The 18975-nt window shown below is 48.9% G+C and overlaps 1 protein-coding gene and 1 long non-coding RNA gene across 2 annotated transcripts in view; one reads left to right on the forward strand and one right to left on the reverse strand.

Moving 5' to 3' along the window:
- LOC135912881 (uncharacterized) overlaps positions 1-1000 on the reverse strand; it is a 180272-nt gene extending 179272 nt beyond the window's left edge. The window contains exon 1 of the mRNA XM_070522922.1: positions 906-1000. Coding sequence (XP_070379023.1) covers positions 906-913 — 8 coding nt within the window. The 5' untranslated portion in view covers positions 914-1000. The remainder of the gene's footprint in view (positions 1-905) is intronic.
- LOC135912882 (uncharacterized) overlaps positions 1-18975 on the forward strand; it is a 149528-nt gene that overhangs the window by 46621 nt on the left and 83932 nt on the right. The gene's annotated exons all lie outside the window — the stretch shown is intronic.

Raw genomic sequence — 18975 nt, forward strand, 5'->3', positions numbered from 1 at the left:
GTCTACGGAGGCAGTATGGTTACATAAAACGGCTGTAACTCTTGTTTTATCGAAACTATCCCGAAACAAATTATATGACGATTAGCCGCTAAGAGGACTTACATTACGCCCAGTTTCATATACTTTTCGTAATTACAGTGAAGTTGTAAACAATGTGGAATTCCCGTCTGCCATTCGGTGGTACTTGCAGACGTCACTACTTCACAAAAGAATAAGAGTAAATCGCTCCACAGTCAAAAGATGTATTCGTTGTCTGTGTCCGTCAATACTACTACTACTACTACTACTACTACTACTACCACTACTACTACTACTACTACTACTACTACTACTACTAATAATAATAATAATAATAATAATAATAATAATAATAATAATAATAATAATAATAATAATAATAATAACTACATATAGATAGATGCGTCCATTGAGGTAAAACACCACAGCTTCGCTGCTCGTCTTTCTTCACAGAGTGGAAGGTCTGACGAATTCGTTTACAGATTGATTAGTCGGGCTTATAAGATATGGACCACATGCGGTTGTCGTATTTAGGTACGTGTTTGGGCCAAACTAGATACATTTGAGAATCCTTACTATACAAGAATTTATGCTTCTTGCTTGGCCATGTCGTGACTGTACTTCCAACATGTGAGGTCGTGCGGCAGTAACACAATCGAGTAATACTGTGTTTTTGCGTTAAACGTAATTTTTTTTTACTATTGCACACCGACAGCATGACTCCCTTTGCAAAACACATTCATGTCTCCGATGCTAAGTTGCGATGCTAAGATGTGGCACTCCCTCCACCATCTAATGATCGACGGCCTCTCTCGTGCCCGCGTTAAAAGGCGCGAATTTAGGCAAACTCACAAGTGAGGTTTGCAAAACAACAAAAAGGTACAGACCTGGCCATGTTGCGTGAGATGTTATTGCGAATGTTTGAGTGCAGAGTCTCCAAACGCAGCTGCGATAACTCCAAGGTAGCCAGCGAAGGCGTAGAATTCAGGGCAAGCACAAACACGTCCACTTTCTCGCGATAGTCCCAATGCCGATGTCGCCGGTGGTTTATGGATTCTGGGTGAACTGCCTTGCAGACGACGCGTATAAATCCGATCACCTTGGCCGACCTGTCGAAAAGCAGACGACGTCGATCAAAGAGGACTCCCGCGTCCCCTTCACTTCACGTTATCTGCTTCAAATGCTCGCAGAATTGGCGAGACTAATGTTCGCGCGACGCAATGATCTCGCACCTTCACGGCGAAGAGAATCTGTACAGACGACAATGACACTCGGAGGAGCGGACTTCAGGAACTTTTGCCTCCAGAAGTCTAGACGGAACCAGACGATTTGAAGTTCCGTATGCAGACGACAATCGTTTATGGAGGAGGCTGTGCGTTCCAGGCAAGACGCCTTCGCCAGAAGTTTGACGCGAGTCCCAAGTTTCGTGAGTGAGTCGAAGTTATCTTCAAGAACGTTCTTTCGCAAGAAGCAGCACTCCAACGGCAAGGTCAAACTCGAACTAAAAAGCTCCCGCTGATCTGCTCGCGTTCTTATGAACCTCGGCGGGTGAGGAGAGAACAAAAATGGCGCGTGTAATGGAAATGGAAAAGGAAACAAACCGAAAATGTACCCTCCCTCGATCACTGCTGGGCCAAAGTTGGAGCAAACAGACAAAATTCAAGCAGACGACGTACAAAAACAACGCTTGAGAGAGGGCGCGTGACTTCGAGTAGGTTCGGTGGTAGGGTGAATGCGTGTAGAAACGTGCTTTCGAGGAGGCCATGTCACGGAGGAGGCATAGAGAGGGAGAAAGGGCAGGGAGAGCGAAAATGCACAGAAGCAGACGAACACGCGGACGAAACAGCAGATGAAAATGTGCTGAAAGAGCGAGGGAATACCGGGTGGTCGAGCTGGCGACAGGCAAGAAACGCCCGCAAACAGAAGCGCTCAACGTGGCGAACCAAAACACATGCGCACGAGGAGATGTCGTGGAGAAATGTGTGTGTGTCTGGGGGGGTGAGATAGAGAGAGAGAGAAAGAAAGAGAGAGAAAGCGCGAGCATCTCAGCTGCACAAGAAAGCGAGCAAAAATACAGAAGAAACACGGGGAAAGAGTGAAGGAGAGGAGGGTGTGGTTGAGCGGACGGCGAAACAACTAAACAGAAGTGTTGAAACAAAAGTCCGCAACATGGCGAACCAAAAACAGAAGCGCAGCACACTGCGAGAGATTTTGGCTGGCGTTTCCTTGTTGAAGAGAGAGGTACGGTAGTACATTGGGCCAATGGATGCGATTGTGCGATTGTCTTTTTTTTTTTCGTTGCCCACAATCGTTGAAGGTGAGATAGAGAGGGAAAGAGAATGCGCCGAAACAAAGGCCAGAGAGAAGCAAGGAAAGAAAGAATGAAGAAAGGGGCCGGGGGGGATTGCTCTGGAAAAATGAGAGAGAGAGAGTGAAGTTTAGAGGAGAAGGACAGCACAATAAAAACATTTTGATTCCCCCTATCCAACCTCCAAAAATCCCTCCCTTTTTCTGTTGCGTTTCGCTGCTCAAGCAGCAACGGCAACCTGCATTGGTCGGCGAAGACGAAGAAAAACATCTGCGCAGTATAAACACCATGGGCGCTTCCTTCTGTTTGCAAAGCGGTCAAGTTCACTTTATTAGAAAGAGCATGTTTGCCGCACTTATGTGCGCCTACGTGTGCGAAAGCGTTTCAGTCTAGGAGTGCTATATAAGCCGCTTTTGCGAAAAATCAGCGAAGCGTTGAACGATCCGCGCCAAAGGTTCGGTAATCTGCCACAGATGTCGCTGCGGGCGTACGCACGGTCTAGCACGAAGCGGGAAATCTGTTGTTGCTCCAAAGTCTGTGAAACGAGCGAACACGAGGTGAAACTGTACACAAAGCCAGTGAGGTGTACAAAAGTTGCTTAGGATGTCTAGTTTCGGTTTTGTTTGTTTTCGTGCTTACGAACGCAACTTGGATGCGAAGCAGAGCGCTGGCTTTTAATCGCGGATAGTTGCGACATCCACGGATTATAAGCTCCGGTTCTCGCGGTTTCATTTACCGAGGCCTAACATGTTCTGCATAAGAATTCACACTAACTACGGAACCTGTGTGCCCACTATTTTTTATTTTTATTATCGTATGATGTATGTCATGAGATATAAGGGAAGAAGATAGCTAAATGGTAGAAATAAGTCTGCAACGTTTAAGCATATCCATTATGTATATAAGCGTCTCAACCTCGTTATTGCCAGAGTCGTCGTTGTGGATGCTACAGCTGACTGTTCTTTTGTGGCCGTTTCTGTCGTCTGTTTCAACACGAAAAGAATCTTTGTGAGCTTTTCGATTATCTGTTGTATCTAATAACAAAGCTTTGAAACAAACTGCGAATTGTAAGAAAAGAGAAGAAGAAGAAAAAGAAAATAAAAAAGGGAAGAAACAAGGAGTCGTTACACTGAATAGACGACCTTGACGTCTGCAGACGTCTGTGTGGTGAAGATTATAGCAATAATTTCTTTGTTATGTTAGCCATCGCAGTTGCTTCCAAACTTCGAATACTCGCATAACCTACAACCAACGAGCGCCAAGCTCCCGACTTGGTTACCGAAACCCATGCCGTAACCAAAACAAGCCTATTGTGAAACTATCAGTGTTCGGAAGAGAACCTTCGCCATGGTACCGAGGAAAATTCGGTGTAGTCTGTCTGCTGTAGCGGTTGAAGACTGCACATCTCACTTCTGTCTAAATAAGTGTTCGCATCTTTCTTCTGCCCGTCTATTTCTTTTATATATATGCATCTCCCACTGCTCCTGCAGTGCACACGTGCACAGCCTCGGCACTGCAGTAATTTTCCTCCCTTCTTTTCTTTCGTATCTGCCATATCCTTGGACGTTGGCTCTGAGCTTGGCTCCGTCAGCTGCTGCAGTGCGACCTAAATATAACCGTATCTAAAGTTAACACCCATTTATTTCTCTCTGATGCATGCTACTGCCAACCCATTCCACTTCTGCTACTGGCACCTACACCGCCGTCCGCGCGTAGTCGTAGCAGACGACAATCTGCATGCTTGTCGTCTGCTATACCCGAGGACGCCCGAGGCGATCACGAAAAAAGAAGAAAACAGAAAAAAAAAGAGGAAACAGAAGAAAGAGGAGAAGCAGTCCGAATAGTTTTTGTGGACGGGCCCACTTTTAGATTGCTGGGCGAGAGTAATTGAGGCTCTTATAGTTGCCCTTTCCTTCTTATGTTCTGTGATTCGCGGCAGCCCGCAAAAGGATATTCCGCCGCGACCACCCGAGACACGCATGCACGATCGCTGCAAAGCGCGCATTGCTTTGGGTCACGCGCCTGATTCTCTTTTTCGTCTGTTCGTTTTCTTTCTCAAAGCCAAGCACTGCAATGTGTCCGGAAAATAAGCGGGCGGCGGCATCTCGCTATTTTCAGGTCAGATGTTTCCCAAATTAACGACAAAACCATGGTCGCTCGCTGGCGCACTTCTGCTCCTGCTTTTTTTTTCTGCTCTTTTACTTAGTCACTGTGCGGGAGCAGAAGTGTCTTACGTTGACGGAGTGGCCTTCTGCTCCGCTGCGCTCAGTGTAGTGTAGTCGTCTGCTCGAAATGCTGCAGACGACTCGCCGTATCGCATCAATCTGCCGCCGCGGCAAGGTTTTCTTGCAGGTGACGGCGTGCGAGAGACCGGTTATTATTTATCGCTTTATGAATACGCAAGTAAGTGCGGATTGTCCGGAGTGTATGCGACGTGTTTCTTTCGTGGAAGCACCGTTAATCTGCCGCGGTTCCTTAGGTGGGGCCTAACTTATTAACCTCATTCGTTACGTTTTGGCGCGAGCATTAAAGCACAGAACGGCACCATATACTTAGAAGGCGGATACCTCGGCTATAAAACCGATGCGTCATGGCTATAGGTACCGTTACGAGAGCTTTTACTCTAAATGTTTAACAAAACTTCGTGGCAGGTCTTCGTTGCGTGTCGAATAGTGCCGTATTTGTACATATTTGTTTAAATCTAGTATGGTAATTTGGGCATGTTGGTTTTGCATCTTCAGGTCAAAGGGGCAAAAACGACGACGCACAGATAGATTGACAAGCACACATGCGCCCGTTTTACTTTGTGCAATCTTACGTCCTCTGATTTCCGTTCCGTGTATATTGCATTCTGCAAATTTCATTGACGGCATTCTGTATCGTTGTCGGCGTTGCCGCCTGGACGACGCGCCGAAGTCGCATTGTGCGGTCTACGTTTTCGACAGAGTCGAATCTCGATAAGACGAATGAAGCGAGTTATAAGGTATAGCTAAATAGGCCTAACTCTTATTGCTTATGCTTGACCTAAATGAGCGTTCAACGGCTATAATGAAAGCGAAAATGCAGGACCGGAAGCGGCGCGGTTATAGGAAGATTTTGCGCTTGGAATGCAGCTTAACGTACTTAAATCAACAACACAAAGTCAGAGCGCAGGGTCAAATAAATAAATGCGCTACCCCTACAGCTGAATGATCGGCATTATGCGCAAAAATATATGTTTTTTTGTGTTTGCGCCTTCCCCAAGTCGGGGATACCGAACTTAGGTGCTGTCGATGCTGTGGATGCTGTTATCCTCGAAGTATTCAGTCTCTTAGACGCACAGCAGAGCCTTTTGCTAAGCGAAAACGCGAAAAAAAATTATCCCGTCTCTTCCTAGGTGCAAAACAGCGGGACAAAAATTAGCACGAAAAAAAGTGCTGGCTCTCCCGTCAGAGAGCAGATGTAAGCATGAAATGGCAACCGGCAAATCAGGTTGTTTGGAGATGATATTAGCCACGATCTTCAATTGGGTGTAGTGCATGTTCGCAACGGTGCATCCCGCAACACCACACTACACCACACCGGACCACGCCATACTTTGCGCTGGTCCATATGGACGCTGCCCAGCTAGAAGAAGGAAAGCGCCTGATTGAGGCGCCACCCAGCGTGGCGCCATCTATCGAGGTGACGCAAGACCCGCACCGTGGAAGTCACGGACCGCTGGCGTTCGAAAGAGCACAGGCAACCCTGCCTCAGCGCCAAAAGATGACAACGAAATATATGGTGCCCTGTATCTGCCTTTTGAACGTCGCCATTGGAAATGACAAGTGAAACTTCAGCGTACTAGAAGTTACAGCTTGAGTGACACCGTGAACAAACATTAGTAGGAACTCGGAAGCAATATTTTTTGTAGCTTGTTTGGGCAGTAACTAGCGTATGTAATGCGGTGCTGTACAAAGGGTCGGGGGCCAGAGACAGAATTTTCTAGTTTTTACTGTTTGCCTGGATGATCTCGTTTTGTTCTATGATGACTTAGTGTTCGTATCGTCTCTTGTCGAAACAAACTTTCTCTAAACACGCAACTTGCCCGGATAACGGTACAGGTGGTGACACCTAGTGGTACCGCGATGAAACCTAACTGAATGCTGACACATTTTTGAAGTTGCATAAACACTACCTTCTGGCATGGGAAAAGACCACATTTAGCCAGTGCGAAGGTTATAAAACGTACAATTTAATTTCCTGCTAATCTTGTCTATATAAAGATCGTCGCCATTATCTTGACGTCTGGGTAAAAATGAAAATTTGCTGACCTCGTGTGTGAATAAGGCTAGGTATAATAACGTTGTAAAAACTCGCTGCGCGTGTTTCTTTCTTTCTTTTCGTTTTGGTGGTGCTTGTTTTTAGCAGCCGGAACTATCGCAAGAACGCAGCCAGCCAGTGTATCACGACGTCATGACGCATGCACCTCCCGCCAGGGCATACTGTATATACGGGTACTATACCCGTATATACGTTGTCTGGAGGTATACGTCTGTACACCGATACGTTGTCTAAGCATACACTTCTGTACATCTATACGTTGTCTAGGAAAAACACAGGGAAGGCAGGAGATGGAAATTCAAGACGATGAGCAAAACGAGAACAAGGTAAAAGCGCGGGCCAACGTTTCGACAAGTGGACTTGTCATTTTCAAGGCGACATATGCCTTCGTAAGCATAAGCACATGTCGACTTGAGAAAGACAAGTCCACTTGTCGAAACGTTGGCTCCCGCTTTTACCTTGTTCTCGTTTTGCTTATACGTTGTCTAGACATATACGTATGTGTGCTATACACGTGTATGTGCGTGTAGTCTACACGTTTTCTAGACGTATACGTTCGCACGTGTTCGCATGGATTGCATGTACGTTGCATTGATTTGGCAGTTATCGCGGAATGCAACGAAGAGGAAACATGGTTTGATCCATCTCTGAAAGTTTAAGATTTGCCTAATTAGTTGTCTTGTATAGAGCGTCTCATGTTGTATACCGTGTTCTAACTTTCCTCCGAGAAAAGAATAACCGCCAGTGCGTATCTCAGCACTTGTGCTTTTGGATGCGAAACTGCGCGCGGCGGCAAAAATATCGTTCGCTAGAAACGGGGGGCGTTTATAGTCAGCCTCGCAGCCGATAAACAGGTGCATCGCTGCAAGGCTAAAAGAAGGTTAACGACTTTCCTTTGCAGAAAGCACAGGCGCCGGTATAGAAATGCAACATAAGCAGATAAACAGCAGCAACCGAAACAAAACCAAAACAACAATGCGAAGCAATTTAGAAAAAAAAGGAACGAAACATTTCCTGCAAGCAACCAATAGGCAGATAAAGCGTGCGCGGGCAGCCAAAAAAAAAAAAAACGAACGACGTGCGAAACGCACACCTCCTCCAAAAGCGTCAAGGCTTCCTTCGTCACTCGTTTAATGACCGAGGCTAAATTGCCGAAATAAATAAAGCTAATGGAGGCGCGTGCGTTTCCCCGCCTCCTCTTGTATAGTATGTACCGCAGGCGCGCGTGTACGTACGAAAAGCGCCGCCTTTTGGCCGCGAATGGGATACATCGGCACACCGCCAGAACGGCATCGCAGGGCCCGTCGTATCTTCGCGTCGCCTCCCATGCGCAGGAGGAAGTCGTATATACGACGAGGCGCCGAAATCGTCCAAGCACGCTTAGCGAAGAAGAACAAAAAGAAAGCGAGAGAGGAGCTGCTTTGTGGCTACCGCGAGCGCCTCCTCAGTGAACGTACACCTAGGAAGAGTCACCGGGACGGTGATCCAGGGAGCGAGACAAGTGGCCATCGCGGACTCGAGAAGCGAGAAACGGACAAGCGAAGAACTAAACAACAAGCGTCGTTCAAGGATCTTGCCTCTTTTGCCTTCTCTATTTTTTCTTTTCGTCGATAACGGCCGGACCCGCCTCCGCAGCATCGACAATGAACGCTTTCGGCGCGTTGGCGCCTTTGATACGCGGATTAAAAGCCGCTGACGCCCCCCCCCCCCCTCCACGTCTCCTCATCCTAGCAAGCAAGGCCCACTGCGGTCACTTATGCACGCACGCAAGCAAACATCCAAACACACAAACATATACGCACGGACAAATATCCTCACTCACACAAACATCCCACGCTCTCTCTCACACACAGGCATTCTTTTGAGGCGTCGATGCCTTTGATATACGGATTAAAAACGATGCGCGTCTTGTCGCATCACCCAGGCAAGCAAGTGCGCACGCACGCACGCGCACAGGCATATCCACACACACACGAGCATGCACTGAGGCGTGACCGAACACACACAGCTGCAGCTAGATTTGCGCACAATCTTGAACAAACACACACACACACACTGAGACACACCTCTTTCAAAAAACACACCGATAAACGCACACACACACACACACACACACACACACACACACACACACACACACACACACACACACACACACACACACACACACACACACACACACACACACACACACACACACACACACACACACACACACACACACACACACACACGGACAGACGCACCTTCTCCACTGCGTCTCGTGACGGCCTTCGCCACACTTCTTCGCCCCATCCGTATACTATAACGGTCCGCACAAAATCGGCTCGGCGCCTCCATGATATGTCGCCTTTGCTGCCAGCTTTCTTTCAATCGCCGCCTCGCGAAAAAAAAAAAAAACTGGGTCACATTTTGCACCCCGCGCGGCGGCTTCTTCCCGTGTGCCGCGCGCGCCTAATTAAAGAGCCACGCCAATGAAGACTGAGGGCGTGCGCGGCTCTTTTTTATTTATCGGCCGCTCTGCTGTTCGTGAGGGGAACTCAACCGGGCATTCGTGGTCGTGCTGCCTCGTGCCTGCGATGGCGGCGGTGGCGGTCCGAGGTGCGTGCGAGCGGCTCCTAAGTCATCTCCTTTCCTAGCCGATTCGTGAATGCACCGACAGCTATGCCAAGCACCGCTCACGAACGAGCCAGGCTTGTGCCGGAGCGTTATAAGTCGTCTTCTTGACGTCTTTCGCATGATGAGTTGCTTGGGCACTCGGGCTCGCTCATGAACGAGCCAGCTAGGCTTATGCCGGAGCGTTATAAGTCGTCTTCTTCACGTCTTGCGCATGATGAGTTGCTTGGGCACTCGGGCTCGCTCATGAACGAGCCAGCTAGGCTTATGCCGGAGCGTTATAAGTCGTCTTCTTCACGTCTTGCGCATGATGAGTTGCTCGGGCACTCGGGCTCGCTCGTTTTCTTAGCTGCTCCTAAATCATCTCTTTTCTTAGCCGACTCGTGAACGTATACCGACAGCTCTCCGCGAACCGCTCGCGAGTCCAGCCGTACTCGTGCGCTATAAGTCGTCTTCATGACATCTTTTGCTGACTTATTGTTGCGCGGTCGCGCTCGGTCTAGCGCGCTTTCGTTTTTTTTCCTTTGCCTAAAACAATGAATGACTAATAGGACTAATTTGCGGGCCAGGCAAGAGCAAACGGAAGCAGGGAAAGAGCGGTATTACCACACCTCCCCGTGAAGTACTGGCTAGCCTATAACCGCAATGATGCGCTATACGTCGTCTTCTCGATGTCTTTCACTGATGAGTTGTTGGGCCACTCGGGCTCACTTATTTTCTTAGCTGCTCCTAAGTCACCTCCTTTCTTTGCCGACTCGTGAATCCGCCTTCGAACTACTCGTGAACGAGCCTGGCTATAGCGGAGTGCAACAAGTCCGCTTCTTGACGTCTTTTGATGACATTGTTTGGTCGCTCTGGGAATAATTTGTTTTTTTTTTACCTAAAAGAAGAGATGACTAATGGAAGCAATTCTCGCGTTAAGTGAGAGCAAATGGAGGCAGAAACAGAGTAGATACTTTTTTTGTGTGTGTGGGTTTGGCGACCCAAGCCTGCGCTTTGAGATGATGTTTTTTGTAGCGAAGGAAATCTTAGAACGGGAATCTGGTCGAGCTGGTAGGCTAACATCTAAAGTGTTCGATTTCGAAGAGTGATTCTTGTCAAGTTTGAACACGTTTTGGTTGTTTAATTGGTGCCTCTAATGAAGCACAGGAACGTTTGTTTTGCGTACACACCCTTCCTCCTCCTACCTAAGCTAGATCGGGAATCGAACATAATACCTTATGCTGTGCAGCAGTGAGCTACAAGTTCACTGAGCTACCGTTTTGTCTCGAAGAGTGCACTAAGGGATTTCGGAAACCCATGCGAGTATGAGATCCTCTAGCATCTTCTTTTTTCTGAACGTTCGTCCATCGGCGGTTGGTTCGCTTTCTCCGATATAGAGGCGTTCAACGTTTCGCGTGATTTTTATTTTGTGTTGTTAAAAGAGGCCCTGCAACACCCCCGTTATTATTATTTTTTCGAAACTGAGAACACACCGAAGTTCTTAATTTCAGTGAATATGTGCCTGCAGAAGTTTTTTTTAATAAGACCCCACAAATAATGGAGGCCTAAAGAGCGCAACTTTCCCGCCATTGTTCTTGAACACAATGTTTCCCTTAGCAGGGGCGGCTCCCATAGTAACCTATATAATTGCCTGTTGCTGCGCTCTTCATTTTTTTCTTCATTCTGATGCGCATTAGAGGTTAACCCTTATGGGTCGCCATCTGAAGAAGGTTTTGAAGAGTGACAAAGGAGCGTTGACAGGACAGATGGAACTCCTTACCTAGGGTTACCAGCTTTGACAATTGTCGCTTCTCAGTTTGCTAGAAGAGTGGAGAAATGCGCATGCATTGCGCGAACTTTCGCCATGGGTCTGACTCACTGTCTGAACAGTTGCCCAATGGCGGCCGCCTGAGGGCTACCGCGCGTTTGTCTATGACGTCATAAGCTGGACACGATAAGAGGGGTGGAGTGGGGGCGGGCTCGAAAGGCTCAGGTGAGAGCAAACGACCTCTAATGCGAGATGGCGGCCTTCCTGCTGGATACAGCAGTGGCATGATATCTGGCTCGCAGGTTCATGGCATCATCGTCTACGGATGGCGAAGGTTACGACCCAGAGTGCCGCAAGTAATTTGATAGCTTTCTTGCAGGAGTTTCGTTTTCAGCAGGGTACTGCGTCGTGACGTCACTAGGCACCGTGCGGGAGCCGGACATTGCGTGACGTTCCGGCTCACTCGATCATTCGTGAAGCTGCTGCATCGGTCCTCATAACGAGTAGCAGGATATGAAGCGACCGAGCGAGCCGGAGATGCTGTTTAAAGTATCAATGCCCTGCTCCCCAAAACTTGTGTCGTGACGTCAGGACACAGCATCCTCCTGAAAGCGAAACCGAAACTGGCTGTAAGAAAGATGAAGCTATTGTAATAAATCCTTAAAAACGATCCGATGCTTGTGGCTATTTCTCGTTTAGGATTTGGAGCTTTAGGACATCCTCATTTAACGCACGAAACGAAATGGTCGAAGACGTACATCACGTGATGCACTCTAACCCTTTGGGGGAAAGGCCGAAGGCAGGAACGGAGACGCGCACACGACACTTTCCTCGAACGTTAAATTCTACTCACGCACGTTCGCGGCATGTGCCTTAAATAAATAAAGGAAAGAGAGAGAGAGAGAACGTACTCGCTCCTCCGAACGTGCAAGTGAAGAATTATGACAGCTCATATATGCACTGTCAGCGCACACTTGTTTCATGCGGTGTGCGCGCACGCGTTCACGTGACCGCGGAACGCAGGCGCGCACAGTGCAAGCGGATCGAGCCCTGCGCGTGCTTTCTCCATTAGTCCGCACCCGTGCCGTGTATACACACTTCGTGCGCCGCCAATATGCGTTGCGCGTGCGCTGCGGCGAGCTACAGCGTGGGACCGTGCGTTCCCCTGGCTTCTCCCGAATGCGGTCTCGAGTTCTGCCGCTTTCGGACGGAGGCTCGGTTGGGGATCGATCGCGGGACCGGCTGGACTACGTGCGACACGTGTGTGCATACGTGTAAAGTCGGCGCGTAAAGTTTGCGGGACGTACGGCATAGGTAGCGCGAAAAAGAAAAAAAGAAGGACGAGTTTAGCCCAGTTTTAGCATGCTGCCAGAAAAGACGAAGCGACACTGTAAGAGTCGTGTTCGCTACAGCCCCATTTCATACGCAGCAGGCGGAGAGACTAGACTTCCCTCACTATTTATGGAGACTAGACTAGAGACTAGACTAGGAGACTCGACTAGCCTAGATATTGGACTTCCCTCAGTACTTACGGAGACTCGACTAAATACTAGACTAGGCTAGGCTAGATACTGTAGCTGCCTCACTACTGATGGAGACTAGGCTAGGCCGCACTAGGCTATAGACTAGGCTTCTTTCACTACTTATGGAGACTAGACTTGAGACTAGGCTAGGCTAGACTAGAAACTAGGCTTCCTCACTACTTGTGGAGGCTAGACTAGAGACTAGACTACAGACTACACTAGACTAGGCTAGAGACTAGACTTCCCTCACCACTCGCATTCGTGGCCAAAAAAATAGTGCGTCACATATGAAAGAGAGATATACGCATGCGTCATGCAATTTGACGCAACATTATGTCTTATACCTTAATATTGCAAAATATTATGCAATTACTGCATGGAAGGCGTAACCGATAGGAATGTATTTACCATCGAACGAGCGGAGCGGCAGATTTATGCGACCAGCCACCCGCACCGCGACGGCTGCTGCGCTCACGAGCAAAACGTCGCACACTGGAGGCACAAAGGTGCAGGAATAACATCTGACTTGACACAACCTTACGTCCTCGAGTTGAGGCTGCAATACGCGTAGTGCACGAATTTTCTTAATCCTTTCTTTCTTAATGTTGAAGCAAGACGAAGCCACATTAAGCTCGCGGGAAGTTCAATTTTCCCGAAGCTCGAATACACGCGGTTTTCTTCCTCGTCAGCGCCCTACCGAAACGTCAAAAAACAAGTCGCACACTCAACTGGGTTCACCGTGACCGAAGGGGCTATAGACCCTTTTCACAGCGATACCGTAAGCGCGCCGCCATGTTTGATCACGTGGTAACGCGTCCATTGCTTGCCTCAGCTAGTATTCTATAGGTCGCTCTACCACGGCTGCCTCCGTGTTTACAGTCGATGTGCATGACGCTTGGTGAGGCTTTAGCAAATCTCTGGGCGGATATCGCACATGGCGACTGTGTGATCGACACGTAACTTTGGCCACAGACTTCAGAGTACATGCCAACGCTTTCGGAGCTCTTTACGCCTCGTCGAAACTGTGCGAGCAGCGTATATATGCGGTGCTTGTACTGCGGATAGAAATGTATTCCAAGCTGTTCAAGCTTTCCCGTTTTGAATTAAATTGGGATCAGTGCCTCTCGATCTTCGTTCTTTATTTGCCGATCGCTCTGAAGCAGCGGCTTGTCGCGTTTTTGACTCAGTGACGTTCCTTGGTGCGACCACTATATGGTTCGTATATTTCCTGCCTGATCGCTCGTGGGTGTGCCCAGTTGCGGTAGATGTGTTCTTGCCGCACACAACGCTTGGAACGTAGATGTACTGCACTTTGTAATAGCTTTTTAAGTGAGGCTGGTTTACACGATCGCCTCTAGAACCTGTGAGACGTGCAGTGAGTGCGAAATGTATTTGCGCAATAACTTTTTGTGACAAGATTACTTTTTGCGTGGACAAGATTACTCTCGCGTGTATTGCGCCTACCGTGCGCATCCGCATATTGGACAACGTGTATATATAGTATCTCATTGTAACATAACATAATCACCCGCCACCTACCTTTCCCTGTATTTCCCACTTCCCCTTTCCCCAGTGAGGAGTAGCAGGCTAGAGACACGCTCTCCAGGCCGACCTCTCTTCCTTTCTGTTCATTAAAATCTACTCCTCCTCCTCCTTGTAGCAAAGACACTATCTCTGGTCACTCGCTTACTCCGTGACCCGTCACGAAACGTTCAGCTACGAACATTCGTGTTCTGTCGGTGCACATACTCCGTCACCAACTTTTCGGTCTGTTGATTCGAAAGTGTGCCCATTCATTCTTGATGCGTGGGCGTAAGTTTGAGTATAAATTGGGGTGGGTATATGTAGGTGTAGGTAACGTGCGAGATACTTGTGCATGGAAGCGGCACTACTCGCTTTGTCACTGTGGAACGAGTGGTACTCACTCTTGCCGACCTTCTGGGGTTGAGGTCCTTTGTTTGAAAGTTACCGATACATAGCTCGCGGATGAGTGTTTTCGTTTTTTGTTTTTGTTTTTAATCCTCGAGGAGAGCCGGAGATCGCGAAGGGCCGGCAATGCAGACAGTCCTGGTGCAGCAGCGGTCCATCAACTTGGTCACACAGATTCATTCCATTCCTTAATATGCCAGTGACTATTTTTGCTGCCAACAACTGTATGCGTCTTCCCTCTACAGACTGCGTTAGCGATCACCCAGTTGCATTTCCGACAGCTGTTCGCACAGCAGCAGCTAGCGATGGATGGATGGATGGATGGATGGATGGATGGATGGATGGATGGATGGATGGATGGATGGATGGATGGATGGATGGATGGATGGATGGATGGATGGACGGACGGATGGACGGACGGACGGACGGACGGACGGACGGACGGACGGACGGACGGACGGACATTATGAGCATCCCCTTTGGAACGGGGCGGTGGGTTGCGCCACCAAGTTCTTGTTATTTTACTGCCTGATGTCCTACCTATGTTAACAAAGAAAATGAAAAAAAGAAAATCACGATGAATTCCCACAACCAAAGTTTCTTAACCCCTATTGTGAACTTTTGTTTTTTTTTGTTTTTGTACGCCTCCGTTGCTTGTCGTTTCCCTACTTTTCTTGCACCAATCTTCCAATTACCTCTTACTAATCTCTATTGCGGATATGTTTACTTTCCCCCTGTTCTCGCTGAACCCAAGGACTTCAAGGAGGCCAGCGGTGCCTAAATCGACCGCTGGGCAGATATGTTCACATTCTAATAATACATGCTCCATCGTTTCCCTAGCTTTACCGCAGCAAGCGGTGCACCGCCGAAAGCGCCATCTCGTTCCCATAAAGCAAACTAGTTCGCTACTGTTTTCTATGGACAGCCAGAGCGCAGAAACTTTGCGTGTCAAACAGCAGCGCCGTAACACACACCCTAGCGAGCGATGGAAACACTTTTCAGTAGCACATGCTGCGATTTCGCGTCGTCAATTTGACCGCTCCTCTGGAACTACGCATCTGTTGAGATTGTGGCCTGACTGAGAAACGGCCTGCTATTGAACATGTGGGTGCATACGCTTCTCCAAGGCGCATGGATGTATTGCCAGAGCTTAGCTGGACGCATAGCGCTAAAGCAAAACATTGATGCTCCGAATTATCATCCAAAATATCGTACCATAGTCATGGCCTCCCTATACTGGACGGTGTCAGCAATATATCAACTGCACACACAAAACTCTCGTAGCGCCTCCTAGCCAGCGCTGGTTCCCCCATAGGTGCCTCGATACCACACAGAAGCAGGTGGCGCTGACGTCGAGGCGCCATAGTGCACGCAGAACACTGGCGCCACATTTCCCCCTGGTGCTTCTTATACGAAAACACTCTGCACAGGCGCGCAAGAATTGCGCAATGGAGAGCGTTATCGCCTTCTCATCTTTTTTCTTTCTCTTCTTTATGGGAGGTGGGCAAATTCCTTTTTTCTTTTCCCCTTTGCCGAAATTACGTCGTCGAACTGTATATATATTATGAGAACAAAAAAAAACTGCGCAAGAAAGAACGTGTCGTGTGGTTCTTTCTCTGTCTTGTTCTTTTTTGCGCAGTTTTTCTTTGTTCTCATAATGTCACACCAACTAGCCCCTCACCGTACGCTACTAGACTGTATATATACCCATGCTTGGCAGTGCGCGCGTTTTCGAACATACAAATTGGGCCTCGCCACCACCGTAGCAAATTCGCAAATTGGGCCTCGATTACGTCCCCCCTCCCCCCTCCATATTTTGATATACCGTTGCCTCAGCCCTTGCTGTACACATGTACCAAGCCGCCAGCATCACTTCCAACTCCACGCCTGCCCAACCCACGACAGTCTCGCATTTCTCCGTGCCATTCGCTATAGCGAACTGGGCAGAATTTGCAATGCAACACGTCCGAAAGCGCCCGAGGCGCTCTATACGACTTTTGTTAATCCGCGCGGCACGCTCTCATCTCCTGACGTGGTCCAGTTTTCGCAACCTAGCCCCCTCCCCCCCCCCTTCTCTTACTCCGCCCCCCCCCTCCCCTCTGCACACACACCGAACTGCCTCGATCGGCCGAGTGCCCACCACAACCGCGAGGAGGCGCTCGCTTCCAAATTGCGTTGCAGCGCATACGTGCTTCAGGTTCCTTTCACGCCTGCTTCCTTCCTTCAGTCTCCACCTATCTTTCTTCCTTTCCTTCTTTGCGAATAGGCGCGCGCATCCTTGTGTACGCATTCTTCCCTCGGCTTTCTTTCTTTCTTTCTTTCTTTCTTTCTTTCTTTCTTTCGTTCTCATTTTCGCGGCGCTTCATTCTCTTTAAGTAGCCAAAACAAGCAGCAGCGCTTCCCTCAATCGGTCGGGCGCGCGCGCGTTCGACATTTGAGTCTAATCCGGTCAGGCATGATAATCGGCCCGCATCTGATTCCCAAATGGCGAGTCATCACGTCCAGCTTTACAGAAGAGAGGGGCGCAGACAAAAATGAAAAAAAAAGTAGAGGACAGAGAAAAAGAAGGAAGAAAAAGAAGAGAAGAGAAAGAAGTGGAAGAAGTGAGCCGTGCCGGCATCATCAACGCCTCCCCTGGAGTTTGGCTTGAGTGTAAAAGAGGGGTTTAATCAAAAGTAAATCAGAGCGGCCCGGGAAGGGGGTGGCTTTGATGAGAAGAAGGATAGATGGGAAGAAGCAAGCGACGGCCCCGACTGAGAAAGGGGAGGGGAGGGATCAACCGAGACGCGGCGAGCGATAAGGATCGGCGGTGATTAATTCTCAACACCTCTTATTCTTGTAATTCGCCGTTCCCCGCCAACGTATGCGATGAACAGCTCGCGCTCGGGAGAGCTGGTGGCCTGAATAGTGAATCGAACGAGCGTGCAAGCTATAATGCGGCAGTGGCGGGCTTCTTTCTCTCTTTCTCTCTTTTTCGCGCGGTTTTTTTTTGTTCCTTGCGGTTTCTTTGAGGGCCCGAATTCGTCAGCGGTAATTTCCTTCTCAACGCTGTTTTTCCTTGTTCTTTAATTTCTTTTCTTTGTTTCTTTTTTGTTCTTATTGTCTGTCCGTTCGGCTCCCTTCTTAAGCACGAGTCTACACGCGAAGTGTTTCTCGCACGCACGCATCAGGGAGGTGACGCGAAGTCTCGTCGCATGCGAGACTCGACGAAATGAGCACCGAGCCTGCATACATAGTACGTACATACACACGCACGCACGCACACACGGACGCACGCAAAGAGACCGCGCGCGCGTGACAAAGGTTGCGCACGGCGTTAACTGTCCCAAGTCCTGTCCCACTTATACATACTGAACGCTCAGCGTCCTAGATTGAATAAGCCCCTGGTTGTATCAAGCAGTAGCAGCGGGACACGTCAGCCGTCATTTTGTATGTGTGTGTGTGTGTGTGTGAAGGGGGGGGGGGGGCTCGGCTTGTTTTCTGTGGACCACGTCCGCAGTAGGGCGCGCCTATGCGCGATATTTCAGCGGCGCGATGTGTACAGTTTTGCGGACCTCATCAATCGTCCTGGCGCACGTGTTCCTCTGATTGTACAATGTAGCAAACCTTCATCTACTTATTTTTTGTTTTTTGCTCGGTCGCGAAGCATTGCTTCGTGGTCCGTCAGTTGCTCGGTCCGTCGACGCCAGCACGCGATACCCTGGCGGAGGCCTTTGCTCCCCCAGAAGTGACTCGTTGTGATACATACGAGGTCTACAGAGTGTCAGGTTAGGTTAAGGCACGGCAAAATTTTCTTTAAATTGGAATGTAAGAGAACAGGGAAAAGTGAAAAGCAACCAGAAGGAGACACCGAAAATCGAAGAGTGTAGGCAGCTCTATACGGCGTCTACGCTTTTAGTAACAATACGGACCGGAATGCAGAGCTGAAGCACAGCATTCGTAGTTAGTGTGGCGCACGCTGCTGCATGCTATCAAGATTCTCAGTTCAACTTTTGGTATTTTCGATATGGCTGCACTTTCTGCTCTAGTTCGAGGTGCTAGTGGAGCATTTTTTTGTCCTCGATTTTACGGTACAGCCTCACCACGCTCTTCAATTTCACTTCAGTCGAGGCAACTTCTGCACAAAAGTTCGCATGCACCCGCCACTTTGGAAACACAGGCATTGTGTGAGCTCTCGGCAGCAGACGACGTGATGCAGCACTATAGTATCGTGTGAACTCTCGGTAGCAAATGACATGACGCAGCGCTAATAATCGTCTGAGCTCTCGGTAGCCGACGACATGACGCGGCGCTGCAGTATCGAGTGAGCTCTCGGTAGCAAACGACATGACGCAGCGCTAATAATCGTCTGAGCTCTCGGTAGCCGACGACATGACGCAGCGCTGCAGTATCGAGTGAGCTCTCGGTAGCCGACGACATGACGCAGCGCTAATAATCGTCTGAGCTCTCGGTAGCCGACGACATGACGCAGCGCTGCAGTATCGAGTGAGCTCTCGGTAGCAAACGACATGACGCAGCGCTAATAATCG

Source organism: Dermacentor albipictus, chromosome 8, assembly GCF_038994185.2.
Source record: "Dermacentor albipictus isolate Rhodes 1998 colony chromosome 8, USDA_Dalb.pri_finalv2, whole genome shotgun sequence".
NCBI classification, from domain to species: domain Eukaryota; kingdom Metazoa; phylum Arthropoda; class Arachnida; order Ixodida; family Ixodidae; genus Dermacentor; species Dermacentor albipictus.